This window comes from Aplidium turbinatum, chromosome 6, assembly GCF_918807975.1.
Source record: "Aplidium turbinatum chromosome 6, kaAplTurb1.1, whole genome shotgun sequence".
In the NCBI taxonomy this organism is placed as follows: domain Eukaryota; kingdom Metazoa; phylum Chordata; class Ascidiacea; order Aplousobranchia; family Polyclinidae; genus Aplidium; species Aplidium turbinatum.
Window position 1 is genome coordinate 28,913,165 of NC_137477.1, and position 21,230 is coordinate 28,934,394.

General features: G+C 39.4%; 1 protein-coding gene across 1 annotated transcript; it reads left to right on the top strand.

Moving 5' to 3' along the window:
* The first annotated feature begins 12,894 nt into the window (after positions 1–12,894).
* Positions 12,895–21,162, top strand: LOC145771615 (uncharacterized). Its single transcript, XM_082583330.1, has 13 exons — positions 12,895–13,033; positions 13,581–13,822; positions 14,409–14,444; positions 14,631–14,669; positions 14,938–15,037; positions 15,757–16,002; positions 16,403–16,542; positions 17,569–17,712; positions 18,166–18,231; positions 18,817–18,946; positions 19,395–19,440; positions 20,327–20,443; positions 20,600–21,162. Exons 1-13 carry the CDS (start codon positions 12,964–12,966, stop codon positions 20,778–20,780), a joined length of 1,557 nt encoding a protein of 518 aa, XP_082439456.1. The 5' UTR covers positions 12,895–12,963; the 3' UTR covers positions 20,781–21,162.
* The last annotated feature ends 68 nt before the right edge of the window (positions 21,163–21,230 follow it).

Here is a 21,230-nt window from a genome sequence, read left to right on the forward strand (position 1 = left end):
TTAGCCAGCAAACAGTTTTTGCACAGATCTGAGTTCATTCAATGTGGGCAGTTTAGAATGCTTAACTTGAATATCCACAGCCGACCAATGAGTCTTCAACCACTTCTGAGTTGCCGCAGTCCCATTCCATAAATGAGGAGGTGGTCCATTGATGCTGATGAACAACAATGCTGAAACAAGTGAGTATGGTCAGCCGTGATCGTAGCGGTGTGATGACCAAGTTCATTTGTGAAAATCCACGTTCGGCTTCAGCAGAACTTATAGCTATCATGTGTAGTACTACGTTCTTGAGCAACTTTATCGTATCTGGTATAAAGGATTGTCAACATACAATTGAAAATAGGAGTGATGACATGAAATCTCTTCTCTATTTTTCGTAATCTCTGCTCCCCTTCTTGCCATGGAGCTTTGACTGCAGCAGGCCATAACTCTGGTACAATAATTTCTAAGTTCTTCACAGAATTTTCATTGTTGGTGTCCACCATCATGTTTCCAATGTTGTCAACCAAAGCTTGAATAAACCGATTACGATCAAAAGAAGGGTAGTCTCTACGTCGAGCTTTGAACTGGTCCAATGATGCCTTTAAAGGAGTAGTTTTTTGTACTTCCGGGACTCAAGTTAACAACTTCATCAAACGAATACTTTCCTTCTTGAATAGCTTTTTTTATTTGAAGTAGAGAATTAACAGTCCATTTGACATGACGATTAGCTACTACGAAGTTGATATTCCCAGTCTGGAGAGTTTCTAACAAAAGTGATAATTGCCGAAGACAATCTTTTAAAAGCGCCAGATCTTCTACGAATTCCTTGGTGGTCATTTTTATGAGACCTAATCAGGGAAAACGGCGATTGCTATCAACTTATGTTCGTGTTCTTTTGCAGTTCTGTTGTGAGAAAACTGTTAAAGTGTTACTTGTTCAGTCGAGAAGTTGTTGTTCAGCCAGAAAAGCTGAAAAATGGAAGCTTGAACGAGCCCCCCCTGAGCCCCCCTACATCAAGCCTTTTCGTATTTCGGGGGGCTGAGCCCTCCGAGCCCCCCCAGGAATGCAACCCTGGTGTCAATGTGTCATGTGCCTAAAAAAACTCTCACATTCTGCTTTTTTAATTTGCTTGATATTTGTCATACCGATTTGTAGTATTTTTTTTCCCGCGGTTTTCTAAGTCGGCAGCAAAATTTGTGCTCTCCTGGTCCAATTTTAAAAATAGACTAATAAAAAATCAAGGCCTGGAGATACGTCAAGTTGGAAAAATTTGAAAAAAGAATTTGTTTGTGGTTATTGCAAAGAAAAAATTATCAAAATTGATGTGGAATTGTTGAAGAAAATGCGTTTTGAAGAAATTTGCTAAACCAACAGAGAGAGAGAGAGAGAGAAACCTTTTATTTTGTCTGTTGCGAGAAAAGTATACGGTACAAAACATAGACAATGCAAATAAAATAGCACCATAACTAGAATCTACAACAGACAGGAAGCAGCGAAAGACTATAATAGTCATCGAGTCAGCTGCTTCCCGTGTTTTTAATGTGACAAATGTCAAACATCGGCATCACGTTGAAACCAAGATATGCGTTAAAACAGGATAAGCTTACGTTCCGTAAAAAATGAACACAAAAAGTTGTTTACTGCTGCGACAGTCAAGTGAATTCCTGTGGTTTTATTCAAATATCAAAAAAAAATCATGCCCTACAAAAGTAGTAAGTTATAAGAAAAAAAAAAAAAAAAAACTATGCATAAACAACAACTTCTAACTGCTAGCATAAAAGACAAAGCATGAACACTAAAAGTAGGCCTAATCATAGTATATAACTTTAAACCTTAACAAAATCAGTCAGTTTATAGGCCGACTTGAATACAGTTAATAAGATGACAGCCGTTAATAAATAGTACTTAGCACCAGTTCGTGAGTAGTAGGCCTAGGTCTACGTAGTATCAACAATGTTCAATCCGAAAAATTTGCGATATCACTCGTCAATGCTGTGGCAATAAAAACAGTCACAGACAAAGTTTTTTCATATAATAAATTTTAAGTTTTTTTGTGAAAGTTTTTATACTCGTAGCCCCTACTACTTCTGAAGGTAAATCATTCCATATTTTTGGGCCTAAGAATTTCAAACTGCCTTGGCCTTTTCTTGAGCTGACACTACGTAAGTGAAAGTTATTTTTTTGAGAAGCTCTCGTGCCATGGCAATGGACTTCAGTAATTTCCTTAAAGTAAGGTTCAAAGTAGCTTGGCAATAGCATATTTTTAAATTTAAAGACAAATTTAGAAATTTCTAATAGACCGATCCATCGCCTAGCAACGTTCAGCCAATCAGAGCGCATGAGAGCAAGCTATCTTCGCTGGCCAATTATGTAGCATTGATTTTGTGCAGTTTCTGTCACGTTTATGCTGTTTTCGTGGTGGTAAATAAGAGATTTAGTTATGGCACTTGCAATTTTGACGACAAATATCCAGACAAATGCAAAGATATCACTTTCATTTGCTTTCCTAAACCAAAAACAAGATTGGAAGACTGTTTACGTTGGATCAAAGCATATGGTCGGCTTCATGTACAGCTAAACGTGTCAAGAATTAACCTTTGAACATTCATACGTTTGTTCAAAGGTAGGTGGTAACTATACTATGTAGAATCTGAAATTGTTTGCGATCTTATCAAAACAGAAACCGTCTTACAATGCTGCATCAATTGCCTAAACAAGCTACTAGCTCTGCTGGGGGGTAGGCTATATAGCCTACTGATAGACTGATTTTAATGTTTATTTGTGGTGGTGGTTTTGCAATGTATTAAAATACAATAAATACATGAAGTGTTACCATTTTTAGCATTTTGTGGATGGAAAACCTTCTGACATAGCCTACATCCAGACCCAATTCCAGCTGATGGAATGAAAGTACGAACAACTCGAAAGAGCCGAAAAAGAGTTCTGCCAGATATGTCTCATGACAATGAACAGTGAACAAGATGACCATGACCATGTACAAAAGAAGCAAAAAAGTATTTCTCAGAAGCACAAAACAATGATAGGTTATGATTATCCATGACATCTCAATTAGTCATTTTGCAATGGGTTAGGCTAATTGGTTTATTTCTTGATTTGTATGAATTAATTACTGGTAGCTTACGGTACTAGGCTATTGGTATTATAGGCTATGTTTCGGTTCCTTTTTTTTTATCTTATGCAACCATTAAATTTAAACAACCATAGTTTACAGGCTATATGCTATTCATTGCAGAATCATGCAAGCTGGTAACTGAAAATCAAGCTTTGAAAGAAGAATTTTGTGCTCTAAAATTGCAATATGAATCGCAATCTCTTCTTTTGCTACAATTGCAAGAAGGGTCATTTTTTAGTGCAAGTTCCATTTTAAATTCTCCTGTTAATGAATTGTTTGCATATTGTACTGGTTTAAGTCACGCTGTCAGGTGCAATTTAAAACCCTGTTTGATTTTTTGACGCAAAATGCCACAAGTGCCATTAAATACAAAGAATGCAAAGAAAAATGTTTGAAATTGTCTTTGTAAAATCAGCCACTTTTGACTCTTTGCAGGCTAAGAAATGTGTTTCATTTAAAAGATTTGGCTTATTATAGATTTAATTTTTCACTCCAGTGAATTGTAACAAATCAAACAAACAAGGTAGCAGTTGCAGCACAGCACACCATCCAGGCTATGTAACTTCTTCTATAAAAATATGATCAGCTATTCAAAACATTGATAACACTGCATGGCTGTGGCTCTAACAACCCAGTTAAATTGTGTCTTAGAAAGCCCTATTTGCAGCAAGTTTCCGATTTTAAGTTTTTTAAGACATCTCAAATAGGTATTTGCTGTCAAACCTGCAAGTACAGCAAAATAAAATTCTACTTCTAAAAAATCACAGCATAAATGTGACAGAAACTGCATAAAATCAATGCTACATAATTGGCCAGCGAAGATAGCTTGCTCTCATGCGCTCTGATTGGCTGAACGTTGCTAGGCGATGGATCGGTCTAAAACAGTAGTGAAAGTTTTGCTCTTCTGTTGCTAAAGGTTATTGAACAAAGACGGTTATTTTTCTTAAATGTATTAACAAAAGAAAAATGATCGAATCGCAATTTCTGCAACAAAATACACAACGTAAGATTGTTAAACTCAACACTAGAACTAGAACAAAAGAAGCTGTTGTTCGCTAGCCTGCCAGAATGAAATGATACGAATAAAACAGAGTACTGCCTCGCGGAGTACACGTGACAAAAGGAGTGCAGAAGTAATCAAGGAAGCATGCTAACTGCAGGCATTTGTGCATCCCCCCCAGCTCGTAAGGCGAAACTGTAGACTTACGAGCTCGACCCCTTGATTACCCATTGACCAGAGGATGCGTCTAAATCCAATGCCGGCCGTCGGGACCGCGTGGAACGGCGCAAAACAGGCGATTTTTCAATGTGAGGGACTCCACTTGTAGGTTCGGTTGGTTCCACTGAATCGAAAGGTAGCGGCTGCTTTGGAGGTTCAGGTGAGTGCTGTGGCTCACAAAGCTTCGGGCTTGAGGCTGGTGTCGGGCAGGTGAGTGCGGGCGGACTGTGATCTGCATCGAGAAGCAACATCGGAGATTCTCCAATTTCTGGGCTAGGGCCTATTTCGTGATGCGGAGGGTGGGGAGGGCAGTAGTCCGTTTCAGGAGGCTGGGCAAAAGAAGATGATGGGAGGCTCTGTGGGTGAGCAATGATGTTTGGTTGAGGAGGGATGGGATCGGCACATGCTTTAGTATGTGGAATTACTCGCAAGAAACGTCGATTCCGTTTTGTGATTCTGCCCGACCCGTCAACTTTCACTACATATTTGTCATGCGGCAACGTTTCGACAACCATTCCCACTTTGTCCCATTTTCGAGGATAGTTGCCGTTTTGGTTTTGGATAAATACGCGTTTTCCACATTGTAAGGTACGTAAAGGACGAGTATGCTGAGACAGCGCCTTATCGGTTCGACCAGCTCGCAGGCGAAGGGCGTCTTCCTTTGCCTTCCATGTATCCCGCCATGTACGACGAATGTGACGATTGGAGAACTTGACTAGGCGGTTTACAAAACCGAATGCGTCGCGCAGAGGGTGACCGAACACGATCTCTGCTGGAGAGATGTCACAGTCAGGATCAGGTGTGTTTCGCAACTGTAACAATGCACGTAAGAAGGAATCGTTGTTCAGGTCTCCGTTTGGGCTCACATTAGTCATGAGCAAGCGTTTTACAGTTTTGACAGCCACCTCAGCTCGACCATTAGATTGAGGGAAGTAAGATGACGATATGCGGTGCTGCACACCCCAATTTTTAAGAAAGAGTTCAGTGACGGCAGCCGTAAATTCGGGACCCCCATCTGTAGATATTTCCTCAGGAACACCAAACGTGGCAAAGTACGAGCGCAAGAGTTGAGTCAAAGCAGCTGCTCCTGCGGCACTCGATCCTGATGGCGTGGCAAATACATCCGACCACCCAGAGAATCTGTCCCCAATGACCAAAAAGTGACGGCCCCCATAGTCAAAATAATCTGCAAAAATTTTCTCAAATGGTGTAGCTGGGGGATCACATGGCGTCGGGGGAGGAGCTGCTTGAGATGGAGCATTACGATTACATGAAGTACACGAGTCACGAATAGCATGGATATCATTAGTCATACCGGGCCAAAATACTATAGCACGTGCCCGGCGTTCCATGGCAGACACACCTTGATGACCAGCATGCAACGTTGAGAGTACTCTAGGCCTAAGCGATGGTGGTACAACAATACGATCATGATATAGAATAACGTCGTCTTCAACAAAGAACCCGTCACGATAGGGGAGATATGGGCGAATGTCGCCGGTGTTGGGAAAGGTGAATCCCGTTTCAATAGCTACCATTAACTTGCTAAGGTTTGGATCGGCGGCTGTTTCCCGAACGATTTCAGGCCATTGCAAGCAAAAGGCATGGGCGGCATCTGCCTGTATGGCAGTAACCAGCGCCATTTCTGCTACATTATTTTCTGCACACGACGCTACAGCAATGAGATCGCATGATACTGGGTGACGTGAGGCAGCATCGGCTGCGCAGTTGGTTGTGCCAGGTAAGTGTGCGATATCAAAGCGCCACATTAGTGTACGCTGTTTTAAACGAAACAGGCGAGTGTTAGTGATTTCGTCCAACGTACGGTCACCGAATATTTTTACCAATGGCTTATGATCCGTTACAATAACCAAATTATCACAGCCTTGCGTAAAATACTTTGTCTGTTCTAGGCCCCACGCAACTGCTAGGGCTTCGCCTTCTATGGGAGCATAACGTCGTTCGGCCGATGAGAGGAATCGGGATCCTGCAAGAGTCACTTTCCAACCTGATGAGCAGCAGTCCGGTATAGTGGAAGCACATACGCAATGTTTTTGGAGAAGGAAATATCCGATGCCTTTGTTGGACCAGTCAGGGCGCAAACATGTTCGACGGCAGGGGTCAAAGATTTCTACCCCATGGCGAATAGCATCAACGATTGCCGATTTGGAGGCGGCAAATGCGGAATCCAGCTCCTGAGACCATTCGAACTTATGCTTTGGGCTAAGGCACGGCTTGAACGGTGCCATTAGGTCACGCAGTTGAGCATAGTTTCCTACTTGGTTGATTAATCCGAACCAGCTGCGTATGTCTGTGATATTATTCGGGACTGGAAATTCTTGGATGGCGAGCAAGTATTTAGGGAGGGGCTCGACCATTGCTTCTGAGATACGGAATCCAGCGAAATCTACGGTGCGTTGGGCAAATTGAAACTTGTCCGGGTTAAGGACAATGCCCGCCCGTCCCACTAAGGTGAGGAATTTTATGGTTCGCCACCAATGTTCCTCCAGTTGGCTATCATAGAACACTGTGTCGTCGACACAGCGTTCTTTGCGCACAAAATCGGTTAATATGGTATTGAAACGGCGATTGTAGCCATCCCCAGAGGATAGGAATCCTTGCGGTGCCCTAGTGTAGCGCCATCTTCCAAAGGGAGTGATGAAAGTTGTGAGATGCCGATCAGAAGGACGCAGTGGAACACTGTGATAGCCGTTCCATGCGTCAGTCACCGATTTCCAAGTGTTTCCGGGGACACGACGGGACAGCTGGAATGGAGCTTCGGAGGCGAAGGTTTCTCTCTGGCAGAATTTGTTTAAGGGGGACAGGTCGACAGTACGGCGTGGTGAGCCATCATTTTTGCGTGTGATAACCATGCGATGACACCATGTGGTGGGTTCGCCGTGGGGGACTTTTTCAAGGATTCCCAGAGCCTCGTCGCGGAGGAGATCAGCGTGTACTTTTTCTTGCCAATGCAAGGGGATAGACGCTGGTGTATGAACGGCCACTGGTTTCGCGTTGGGGTCAACATGTATTTCTATGGGAGGACCAGCCATACAATGTAGCGCGCGGTGCGGGCAAGTGTTGAAAGTGGATGCGGCGTACCTCTGGAGTAGCCAGTTTGCCATCTTGTCATTGTTTTCAGGTGTGCATGGGAACGGAAGCTTGGTTGGGGGAGCTGGAACTGCACCACGTTGAGGGCAAGTGCACGACTCCAGTTGCTTGCTGGGTACTGTGCATCCACCGTTGACAAGTCTGACGACGTTGATTTCTGGTTCGATAAGATTGTGCGCCATTTCTTGCTTGATCTGATGTTCCCCTAGAGTTGGGAACTTCGGGGATAGGGCACCTAAATGCAATAGTGTGTCATGAGATAAGTATAACTTGTCAACGTCTGGGCTGATGTAAATCATGCACCGACGTTCAACATTGCAGCCGTGCGCTGTACCCCGAATGATGGCACGAAATGCTCCTGTAATGGAAATAGTAGAGCGATTTGCAGCTATTAGGTTTGGTGCGGGTACAAGGGTCTCTTGTCCAAAGCCGGATTGCACAAAGTTCTTCAGTGACCATACATTTATTTGGGCACCAGTATCTGCGATTGCTGTTACTTGTGCTATCACGCTAGTGTACCTGCCTTGATGACATGAGTCATCCATAGATATGTCTACCCGAACTGTGGGATGTTCTCGCATGCGGGATGGTGTCCAATGCCCTTTTTGGAATGTGTGGTGAGGACCACGAATTGTTGAGAACATTGGGTCTCGGGCTGCGATGTCAGTTTGTGTTGAGGCAAATGTGCCTATTTGAGGTACAGTAGGTGCTACACAGAGTGCTCCGACTGATGCATCTTTAGGAGGAGCGCCCCATTTGTTTTTATGACGAGATGACCGAAAGCATTCGAGACAAAGGGAATAAGGCGTAGTGTTCCAACCTCTGGGGCCTTCTCTGTAACGATTGAATAATCTATTGCATTTAGGGCAGTGAGTTTTTTGTGACCAATTGGGAGAGGAAGGTGCTGCCTGGATGTGTCCACGGTCTCTTGGAATAGGGCTTTGGCTTTTCTTGCGCTTGAACGTCGACACTGCCGAAACGTCATGAGATGGTACCGCATTGCGAGCCATTTCTTTAATCTCGACAAGGGCGATGATATCGTTGATGGGAATCGACAATACTTTGTCCATTCCCATCATTTCGCGACGAATCTCACTGTCCGAAATTCCACTGAGTAGTGTGTCGCGGATCATGTGATCTGTATAACTAACTTTCAGCCCGCAGGAACATTTCGTAGTGAACGCACATATATCCGCTTTTCCTCGAGCACGAGCTGCAAAAGCGCGAAATTTTTCGTCGCGCATTTGGTGCATCGCCATAAACTCCGACCGTAACACCCCTGTGGCGACAGGTATAACGGCCAGTTGTCGCATTGCAAGCAAAAGTTCATCTACAGGTTTGCTCACTGTCTCAGCGTCAGCTTGGAGAAGGCTGTCCCCTAGGGCTTGGCCGGTACATTGAAATAACTGGACTGAAGCTGCTTCATCAGGAATGCTGCAACCTTCTTTAAAAGCCTTCCATCTTCTGGTGAACACGCTCCATTCTTCTGGAGAAACTCCAATATCTACAGTAGGTCGATTTAGCTTCGGGCCAAGGTTTACGGGCGCTGGAGCGTTGCGCGTCGTAGCAGCATGACTGTACGTGTGACTTTGCAGCACCACACAAGCAACCGCTTCGGGCACGTCGGCTGTTTCAAAATTACAGTTGGGAAAGGCGCATGTTATCACCACCATTCCACAAATTTCTTTAAATTAACCTTATCCTATTGCGATTCGATCATGAACAAAGACGGTTATTTTTCTTAAATGTATTAACAAAAGAAAAATGATCGAATCGCAATTTCTGCAACAAAATACACAACGTAAGATTGTTAAACTCAACACTAGAACTAGAACAAAAGAAGCTGTTGTTCGCTAGCCTGCCAGAATGAAATGATACGAATAAAACAGAGTACTGCCTCGCGGAGTACACGTGACAAAAGGAGTGCAGAAGTAATCAAGGAAGCATGCTAACTGCAGGCATTTGTGCAGTTATTGTGCGAATGATTCGATTTTGCATTGTCGAAATTTTCTTGAGCAGTTTTTGTGTGCTTGAACCCCAACATAAAATGCCATATTGTATTATTGATCGTGCAAGAGCATAGTACAGTGTTAACATGCTTTGTTTGTTTGTGTAGTTTCTAATTTTATAAAATATTCCAGATATTTTTGCCAATCTCCCAGATAGATCTTCAATGTGATAATTCCAACTTAGTTTGTCATCAAGAAATATGCCAAGATATTTGATGTTGTTTGTTTTTTGAATTTTTGTGTTGTTTAAGACTACATTTAGTTTTGAAGTTGACCCTCCTTTTCGTTCAAGTAACATGTAAAATGTCTTGGAGTAGTTGATACATAATTTGTTTGCATTGAACCAATCAGTGATACGCTGCATCTCAATTTCAGTGCTTTGCTGCAATTGCAAAATAGATGTTGCTGAAGTAAAAAAAACAGTGTCATCAGCAAATAGCTGAGAATCGAAAGTTGTTATAAGAGGCAAATCATTTATGTAAAGCAGAAAAAGCAATGGTCCAAGTACAGATCCTTGAGGAACACCACATGTGATATTTTCATGCTTTGATTTGAAGCCATCAGCAGAAACATATTGTTTGCGCTTGTGTAAGTAAGATTTTATAAGGCCTCCCATTAAACCTCTCAGGCCATAAAACTCCAGCTTTTTTAGAAGTATTTGGTGGTTAACGGTGTCAAACGCTTTTGCTAAATCAAGAAATAACAGGTAAACGTAATGATTTTTTTCTTTGAGTTCAATTAGTCTTTCATGAAGATTACTTATTGCTAACGTAGTAGAATGACCTTCCCTAAATCCAAATTGTTGATCATTAATCACGTTGAATTTGTCAAGAAAGCTCATCAAGCGTTTGTAAATAATTTTTTCTAAAAGTTTACTGATATTTGAAAGCAAGGAAATAGGACGGTAATTAGTTGGATCTGCTTTTGCGTTTTTCTTGAAAATAGGAATAACTTTTGCAATTTTTAGAGCGTCAGGAAATATTCCTTGTTTCAAGCATGCATTAAAAAGTTTAGTTAAATGAGGTGCAATAATAATTTTTGATAACTTTAACATTCGAGAAGAGATGTCATCTGGTCCATCCGATTTTTTAACATCTAGTTTGTTTATTAGGCATTCGACTTCATTTTCATCAGTTTCATATACCGCACATGTTTGGACCAACAAGTGGAAAGAAACAAGAAGTCGGCTCAGATCGGCTTACGAATGGAAATTAACTCTTATAAAACGTAAACTGTTTTAGACTAATTTGCAATTGATGATGATTAAAATTGAACTTTCAATTATACTAAATTTTTATCATTAAATTGTCACTAAACTTAAAGTTGACTGCTAGTGCTAGTCTCAGTGTTTTTTTAAAGTAGTGTTGCCAGACGTGCTTAGATTAATTATAATGTACCGTACTGAAACTCGCATCATCTAAACTGTTTTTTTTGTAGCATTAATTTTTAAGGCCAACTGTTACATTAATAATCCTTGTTCTTTGTTTGCTTTCAAATACTTCTTTTTTTAACTTTTTATCGCTTAAGCCTCCCTTTTGGCGACATTGCAAATCCATTTAAATTGCTAAAACTTGTTTTATTTGTGATTTTCGTTAAGCTGTTGAAACTTTGAATTGAAATTGATTAATCAAACTTTATCTAAAAAGTAAATATCACCTAAGTTTTTTTTTATTACACTTAGATATATCTCACTTTTTATTATTTTATTTTTCTGAACTCATATATGGTCACACTGAGCCGGTTGTATGAAACTTTTTGTCTTGATGAGTTATTCCTTTATGACATCACAATTTAATTTTGCTTATTGTCTTTAAGATTACAGTACTGTAGTACCTAATTTCAAAGTTTGAGAAACTTTTCAGGTCTTGAATTTTCTAAAGTTTTAATCGCCCTTATTGCAAGTGGTAATAACATTGTACGCACGTTTTTTTTTTGTAAAACAGAGAGAAACTGAGAAAAAAAGAGCAGTAGGCTATGCATGCATTTTTTTTTTATTTTATCGTATCCTTGCTTTTGATTAATTTTTTCTAAATTCGTGCGGCGGTCATACTGAGCCGGTTTCCTGTAATTTTTGCCTTGCTGAGTCTTTTATGCCATCACTTTTTTTTAATGCGTTTAAGACTCTCAAAGCAAAAGTTTAGGAAACTTGTCAGCTTTTAGATTTCTTCTTTGTGTCATAAAGTTTAATTGCCCTTGCACTTGCAAGTGTTTATTGTAATTGTAGTAGGCTATATTTTCACAAAAAAAAAGTTTTTTTTTCTATCTCGCTTCTAGGTTTGGTGGCTGTGCAATTTTAAGATAGTGGTAACACTGTTTTATCGATGTATATTTTAAACCTTTAGGTTTTGCCATCTTTCCCTTTTGTTGGTGTCAAATTCGTATGTTTACTTTGCCGTTCTGTACATGTTTGCGCCAGCAACAAAAAATAAATTGAATTGAATTGAATAGTAGCCTAAGTTTTTTTCAATGGCATCACTGTCTGCAAACACAAAAGGATTAAGGAAGGGATTGGCAAAAGCCCCACAAGTTGTCGCGATTCGCGTCTGGTGTTGTGGTTGTGGTCAGACTTGAATTATTGGTATGACCGTATGATAGTAAAATGGTTGAAGCTCAGCACATCATAATGTAGGACCTGGGTACTGTAGTCTAATAGCTGAATGTACTAGTAGACTACTTTGCAAGAAGTCATCCATTTTTTGCACAAAAATATGATTTGGTAAGATTACTGTCAATGTCATGTGCTTTCTTGCTAAGAGTTTGCCAATTAGCCTTCAATACCGGTACGTTTTCTTTGGAGTATACCGGTATATAATTGATCTTCTTTTTTGTCAAAAGAAGGGTAGGCATCCTGTTACCTTGTCATTCTTTCATTGGTCAGTAAAAAACGAATAGATTCTGTGGGTTTTTCTCAGTTTTTGTGATAGGGATTTGAGTTTACCATAGCTTTGGTTCACAACTACTTTTGTGTTGTCAAACCACAAGGCTACATACTTATTTAACTTTGTGACTATTGATACCATAACAGGAACCACAGCCTCTGTGGCTATATTTTCATAGTCACTTGCTCATAAATTTTGTGATCAATTGACTTTGTTTAGCTGTGTGAGTTGCACATTTTTTAACAACAAACAAAAGCAGACTTATGTCTGAAAAGCAGACCTCTATCACTTTCTAGACCTCTGCTATGTTTGGCATGTATTTAATTTCGTTGTGATGGTCGGAAATAAAAAAAAACTCAACAAAACCAGTGTGCAATAATTTAGGCTAAGCTATTCAATTGCTATCAATTAAACTGCTGTGATGCCATTTATCAACTATCTGTGAAACCAAATAAGTAATAAACTTAACATGTCTATCAGCGTGGCACCACTAAATTGTTTTCTCATGTCTTGAAAAGAAAATATTGGTATATTTTACATTGTCAAGATACGTTTTGTTTCAGGTTCCATAGGCTACTGTAGTCTTAATAAAGTAAAAAAAATAGTTAAAGTTGTTCACAATTTGAAAAAATGAAAAATAATAGAAAAAACATCTTAAAAAGAAGACGGGCTGCAAGGGAAGCTCGTACACCAGTGCCAGGTCAGTAGTTTTATTTTGTAAGAAATTAAGTGCTTTCATATTTTAAATACAGTATTCTATAAAAATGTAAAGAATATGGATAGTAAGAATAGCTGGCATATTTTTGAGACAAAAACTTTTGTCCACCTAAGTGGATTTTGCTTGTGCCCAAACTGTTTTCAAGAAACAGTACTATACATTTACTAGTTCTGGATATATGCATATAGGCCTAAGCTTATCTTTATTGTTCAAGAAATTGTTGTATCCATGTTAGAATTAAATTGTATTATACCTATACATTTAATTGTTTTTATGTGTTCTGCAATGCTGGTTTGTTGTGGCTGGTACCATTATTTTGTCTTGGCAGACATATTAATAATAATGCTTGAAATGTGGTGATTTAGCTATATCTCTATTGATACCGTACTGTATAGGCTATAATTTTAATAATAGCAAAATTCAATAATTTAATTAAGTTTACCTCTTAATAAGTGTTATTTCTTTATTTGTTTTATAATCTAATTGATATATATAATTGTTCCATAACTAAATCTTCCAATTTTTTTAGTAACGTCCGATGACGAGCATATGGATAGACCGAGACGTCTTCGCAAGAAGCGCCGTAAAAAAGAAAGTGATGTGAACGAAGACATTATCGATGGCTTTTGCATAAAAAGTTTTAAGACGTACCCACTTCTCATGCAGTCAAAGCAGTGTGGTGATGACATTGTTAACTCAGAAGAACCACCAAAAAAGAAAAAGGAAGAAAGTACAGAAACCAGTTCAACAAATGCTCATGAAGAATCAGATGTGAGTTTAGGTTTATTTATTTGTGATTTGATTTGTGAATGTGGATGCAGAATCTTTCGAATGGACACTGTACTAGTGTAGTATTGTGTGACAACACTTACAATTGTCTCATGCCATTTGAGCAGATGAAATGTCATAAGATGGAAAAGGCTGCCTTGATAAGGGCCCATGCAATGCATGGAAGTAGTGGCATGACTAAACAAAATTCAGTTTATTGAAGTCCATGGGAATACCCTTAAAGACATCCTGAGAAGCATTGGCTCGGCAACACCCATGAATATCTGTGGTCAACAGATCTTATCCGGTCGGCCCTCAGCATCAGGTGTCATTGAAAAATGCTGTCAGACAGAACAGACATTCATTGGCGTCCAATCCTCACAACACGTGGAACAGGAGACATTAAATAGTGAAGATAGATTGCATTTTGATAGATTATTTTTATCTTACAAAAGTAACTACGGTAGGTATCACTCTTATAAATAAGTGTCTCATTCATCATTTGCAGAAAATAGGCTAAATCTTGTGCCACAGCTGGTAAGGTTTACCAGCTTTAAGAACCCCATAATGACACATTTCTTTGTTACAGGCAAGTTCGGTCAGTACAGCATGTGGTGGCTATCTGGTAAGTGTAACCATTTTTGACCAGTTATTTATTTTAACCTTATTGATTTTGAATGATTAATTTTGCTTGTTCTGTTATTTGTTGGCACAGCAGGTACCATATGCTTTCAGCGTCAGAGATTTATCAAATTCTATGCTTTGCTGTGTGACTTGTTAATTTGCTTTTGATGAATCTGTGCATTTGCAGGGTGAGTCTGAAAAAAGCGATGGAGAGGATAATAATACAGTAAGTGGTTTTCAGTTTATTACAGTTATTTTGAACTATGGTTAACAAAACAAACTCATGCGAACAAAGAGTTGCAAACAAACTGTCTTCATCTTCAGTGGTACAAAACAAAAAAGCAGTGCTTCATAATGATAAAGAAAGGAAATCAGCCACACAACGAGTGTTTAAATAGAGCTTTCACTATCGTAAATGCAGCGAGTGAATGCTTATCCAAACCTTTCTGAGAGGGCAGAACGAGATCACTGCAGTCCTAAATGTATTCTTGCAGAAATCAAGTGGTGAGAGCTTCTTTAGAGCTGTTCGAACTCATACAAACATCACTGTTGGAAAAGAAATACGTACCAAAACTATACAAGTTGCCAAAACAGGTGGGTGAATACTGAATATCATAAGTTTATGCTTCAAACCGCCTCAACTTTCAAAGTGGTTGCTGGCCTATTAGACTGGTAGGAATTTCTAAGCTTATTCAACTGGTTGTAGGCCTACTTGTCCAAGCGGATATGTGATGCAAAAAGACCCTGTTGATTTCTAACTTTCTTAATATACCTTAAGGAGCAATGAACATTTCATAGTGACATTTACTGCAACATTTAGATTCACTTTTTCTCAAGGTGTAAGTGTAATTTGGTGGACTGGATACCAGAAAACTTCTTCCAGATATTTTGTCAAAACTTGAAAAGAGAAGTGACAGAAATTAAATCTTAGAAGACTGTATAAGTGTATATGACTGCAAACGATACCTCAGAACAACACAATGTCAATTTTTAAAAGTTTAGTTTGTAGTTTTCATTTTACTTAAGTTCTAGTATGTAGTGAGGTTTACTTTCTAACATGTATTGCATATTATCTGTACTTCTTAATGTGGACTCCTTGGAAGTGGAAAACGTTTTTGAGTTATTTCCGTAAATGTCAGTTGATTTTTTGGTTCTTTACAACATGAAGCAGCACCAGTTGTCTTTCTATTGCCTTTACAATGAAAGAACATTTTTTCAACTTTTTGTTGTCCTGATTGTTTTCAGTTAAGAAAAGTGACACTTGCAACTTCAGGTTTACTACAGTTAGTATCAAAAGTTTCACACTTTTTCAGCTCCCTTGCCTCGGGAGAAAAAGCAAGTCTCCGTTCAACCAACTGTGACCATCCAAGCCCCTCCTCGAAACAGCAGCATTGTTATGCCGATGGCAAAGGTGGTAAAGCCCACGTCTCGTCAGGATGCTGTCACCCCCTACAAAAGCATGTCGCCAGTACAGCCCCATCCTCCACCCTCGCGTCGTTATCCCTCTCTAGTTTCACCAGCCATCCCTCCAACCATCAATCCACATAAAAGTTTCTTAGGTACGTCTTGCAAGGGTTTTGGGAGATATTTTTGTCTGGTAGTATTGGCTATTGAGTCGGTCTAAAACTGTTACAAATTAGTGATTAGTTCTAAAATGATTGTTTTTCAAAAAAAAATTAAGAGTTTTAACAACTCATTTTGTCCAGTTCTAGTCTGTCAAGTCACAAAGCAAACATGTCCCTCTTAATTTGTTTCGGCTAGTTTAATAAGACGGTCTAATAAAAGTTTTTACTTGCCAATTTTGCGCATTATGTTATTTTGGATTTCATTCACAGATTTAAAATTGCGTAATGCTTTCATGGCCTTTGACATGCGCTTCGTCAACTGTACCATATACATATATTCCACTGCAGAGTTATGGATCAACACAACAAAATTTTCAATCTTTTTCGTTTTCAGGTCAACAGAGCTACCTGCACACGGAATGGAACAACCAGCTTCTGGCTGCGTCACGCCGCCAACAGTGCACTGAGTATCACCAACACACGCATCAACACACCCACCAACACACAATATCAAATCCTTATGAAAACAACATGGTAGCTATTTTTGACCAATTGCGCATGCACGTGTGAAAAAATACCATAAAAAAACTAAAAACGAGTTTCTTGACCATCGATGATGCTTACCGCCTACGCATACTTTAAAGAAAGGCAAAAGCTAAAGCACATTTATCTTTAATTCAATAACTTAACTGCTTTGTCAATAAGAACTCTCTCTGCAAGTTGGTCATGTGAGACTTCCTGGATTAGGAAAGGCTCTCTCCAGCCGAAAACAATTAACACGTGGTACAGTCGATTCGGTAAAATGGTGCTGTAAAAGGATGTCGTTTTTCGTAGTGGTCAGTGGATCGTGATAAATGACCATATTTTGTACGTGTTTTTTTCTGTAGCATTCTGGCTGCGTCACATAACATCACGTTTGTTCTGCGTAAGGGCTATGCATTCGCTGTGTGTTTTGCGTACAGTTTTTGGATTTCGTGGATAAAACCATGCCGTTATATTTCCATATATCTAGATAACATGCCTAGTTACATATTTTGAAATGAATCGGATAAACAAACGGACCATAAAAAGCAGATGCTAAAATCAAAATTGATTCAACCAGTTTTATTGTAAAGTTCTTGTCACACATCTGTGGCTTCATTAGTACAAATATTTTGGTAATTCATTCTATTTGAATAAGAAAATGTAGTGATAAAGCCACACACCTGTAACGAAAGCTCTACAAAAAACTTAGTGAATTAATTGAATGTGTTACTTTCTGTTAGTGCTCCATGTATTCATTCAAGGATCATTGATGAATTCAAGGTTGGGTAATGGGTTAGTGCAATGAAACGTTTTAGTAACGAAATTTTCTCTTGAAGTAAAGTCGTAGCATAGTAAACCATGTTTTAACTTCCGCATGTTAGACTATGTTCTCCCTTAGCTCATAGAGTAAATTTAGACTTACAGAAGTGACACAGCAAACCAAACTTTTCAACAAAGCTCCAATATTTTCTTTTAAAAATGCCGTTTCAAAGTCCACCGCATATGTCTAACGTAACCTTTATGTTGTGTTTTTAGGTTAATCCTTACAACATGATGTATAATTATGGTGCTTTTCAACCCAAAACGAACCCCGTTTATCCTACCCAACCTAGGGTTGTTTCACAAAACACCTACAGGAAAGATACCCAACCTTCCATACCCAGCTACCGGAAGCACCATGTGAGAAATTTGTTAAATCTTTTGATGGCAATTGTCGCCACCTCCTGAAAAGTTGTAGTTTACACAGTTCATATACCCTGCCAGCAAACCAGTCCTGCAGACGTTGAAACAATGTAAAAAAGGACTAATTTGTTTGTGGGTGTCTCGGATGTTGAGAGCATGGAAGTTCCTTACGGTTGCACGTGGTAGCATTTTGTTTCCTTCACGACGCCACAATTTATTTGTTTTTAATAAATAAAGTTTCTAAATAGCGAAGCTTGAATTTGATTCCAAAATAGTCTCTGTAGAATAGATGATGTCAACGATCTTAAACATTTGTTTTTGACGATTTTAATCAAGGTCTTGATTCCTTGGTGCGTATCAGCTGCATGATCTTTTCACTAGTTTTAACATTCAAGCTTTACGTGATGTCATTCACTTTCATCAAATAACATCAGCACACATACCTTGCAGAAACCAGGGAAATGGTGCGCACACCACGTCAAGATCGCTTGGCTGATCTACAACCACCAAGTCAAGGTAAGCTGCTTGTGAAGATCTGATTCTGTAATAATGCGAACGGCAAACTCCAGCAATTATCCACCAACGCCTTTCACATGAAGAAATATATTCAGTATTCATGTTTGAAGATATGTTTGTTTTGGTGATGAGATGGGTTATGTAATCAGCCACAAGCTTTCAAAATGCAGAACTACTGTCACTAAGTGTGTTTCTGGTAAACTATTCACAATAGGTGGTAAACAAAGAGATACTCTTCAAGTGTGGTGCTCAACTGCGACTTCGCCGTATGTTAAACTATGCTTAGTCTTTGCGTCTGTCTGTATAACCGGAAGTTTATCTGGGGTAACCGGAAGCCTCGGCCAGTACCCTACGTAACTAGTAGGATTAAGCTTGCCAAGATACTTTCTCAATTTTTGAAGAGCGCATATGGTATCATCTAGGGCTGCATCATTTGTTTACTTTTAACAACGATATGTGCCTTTTCTGTGGCTGTTGTCTGATCGGAAGAAGCAACAGGCGACAATGTGTTTGGGATTGGTGAAGCACAAAACATGATGGTGGCTTTTGAGAAGACCTGTTTCAACTTCAGTGTTTCTGTTACAGAAAAAAGAACACAAGGGTGCATTTTTGAAACCGGAGCGATCCTTCCGTGTTCCTCCTGCGCATCCCTTGGAGCAACCATCCTATGCAACATCTTGCAGCTCCTTTGGAGGATTAGGTGGTGCTACGGCAGGTGCGGATACTTTACCGCCATCTTAAACCATCCATTAACACTGAGGATAATTTATGACACCAACTTTTAAACCGAGCATCAATGCCTTCGTCAGTTTCACACTTCGGGAATAACATCTCACTTTAGCGTTGAAACGAGTGTGATATCCAACTCACTGCATCAAAAAGCAGAGCGATCACGTTTTAAGCTGTTTAATGCATTTGTGACAGAGACGTGTCGTATAATGTTGTGAACTCGAATCATCTTTGCGCAAGCGACCGGCGTGTAAGCTGGTCGTGGTTCGCATTTGTGTATTTAGTGGAAAAATCAGAAAATTATTTTATTTGGTTTCTTTCCGTTTAGAATTTAGATGAAACACGTACAAAACGAATATTTCAGACCTGTGTATTAGCTGTTATGCAGTTTCGTGTAAAATCTCTTTTGACGTAAGTTATGAATTTTTACACAGGTTGGAACGACATGTCTATGCTGTTCGGAAAAAGATTGGAGGAAGCGTAAGCAAATTAATCCATTGATATTTGTCTTCTAAACACAGACATAAATTAAGTTAAAAATTAACAAATTCCAAATTTTTAACAAATTCCTGCCATTTCTTAGCACAAATTCTCTTAAAAAAATCACATCTTCAAATAGGCTGTAAAACTACGTTTCGCTGAGGTCCAAAATTAAAACTTAAATCCAGTCTCATTGTCTCACAACAATCACTCAAGTTTCAAACCATCATCTCAACCAACGCTTCAAGACAACTTTCTACTTTCACTTTACTACGCTGAAGAGATCGGAAGATCGAAACACTGGCCTTTGTCCGTAGTTGCTTTTCGTGATGTCTTTTTAGACATTCTTTTTGAGTCAATAATACTTTTAAAGAAATAAAAAAGAGTCAAAAGGCATGTAAATTTCACTCTGTGTGGAGCTACATGTACTTGAGAGGTTAACTGTTATTTTTTTATTCACTTATAAATTAAGTTCTTTGTCCTTGGAGAAGTGAGAAGATACTATTTTTGTTAATTCTTTTAAACTCACTGTCGAGGGTTGTTTGGAGTTTCATTTTGAGACCATGGTGCGCAGAAACTTATTTACTGGTAACAATTTTCCTCTAACTTTCCCGAATGTTTCTTACCATGAGCCAGTTGTCTTTCTAATACCAGTATTCTTTCGGAGGTCATAGGCCAGACGATATTGAAATGACAGGTTACCCACTTCAGCTACCCTGAGTATTTGATCAAGCTGATATTGAAATTGTTAAAATTACTTTTAAATAAAGTCGTGTGTGGCTTTCTTTCGCGGGCGCCCAAAATCGCTTTCAGAATAGAGTAACATCTGAACAATTGTGCAGACGTCTTGGAACGCGCATTGTTGAGATGTTTTGTGTCGTTGCAGGAGTACCAGCAGGCTCATGAAGGAGGATAACAGCTTGTTGAATGGGAGTCGTAACGATGGCGCCCAACTAATGACAGAGCTCACCAGACCCCCACCTCACCTATTGCCTGCTACAAGGTATAAGATTTTCGTGTCTTTGGCTCTGATCACTGAATTAGTTTCGTAACTTGCGGTTGGATTATTTAAAGTTAACTGTGCAATGAAGCAGATAAAACTTTGCGTTTCAGGCACGTTTGGGTTTAAATAAACTGCTGATTTACAATTTTGTCACAGATTCGATTACTTTTCTCCGGACCCAATGCTGCCTCCTCGTGTCATGATGCCCTACCATGTTCCTGCCCCTAGTGGGCAGTATTACACACACCCGTCAGTACCCCTTTATCCATCGATGTACCAGCAGCCCGGGAGCTATAACATACCTCCTCTGCCTCACTTCATGCGTTCTTTGAGATGAACTCATATTTTACTGATGAAATGCGGTATTTATACCAAGTTTTACCGTCCAGTGATGTCGAATACACGAAGTAGTTGTGCTGTTGGAGCTCGACCGCAGTAACTTCAAAATATGAATTGCAGTGCATCAATGATTTGTGAAATTTTAAAGTTTTGATGATGCCAATTGTGTTTTTCTCAACCGATCTAGGCAAATTTACTATTTTTAACGAGTTAATTAACTTTCAGTTTATTCATACCATACGTTATAATAGCTTTTGAATAACTTATTTATTTTGCCCGCAAAACGCAGGCGATCCTGCAATCTCGCAAACGTTTGTTCCATCTTTGTACATACATCATCTACATCACATTCGCAATAAAATTCAATCTCAATTATATGGTTTATGGATGCTTTTGATTTAACTGCACTTTGCAGCTTCCTGTAAGTGAAAAGTCTCCTTCCGTGTTG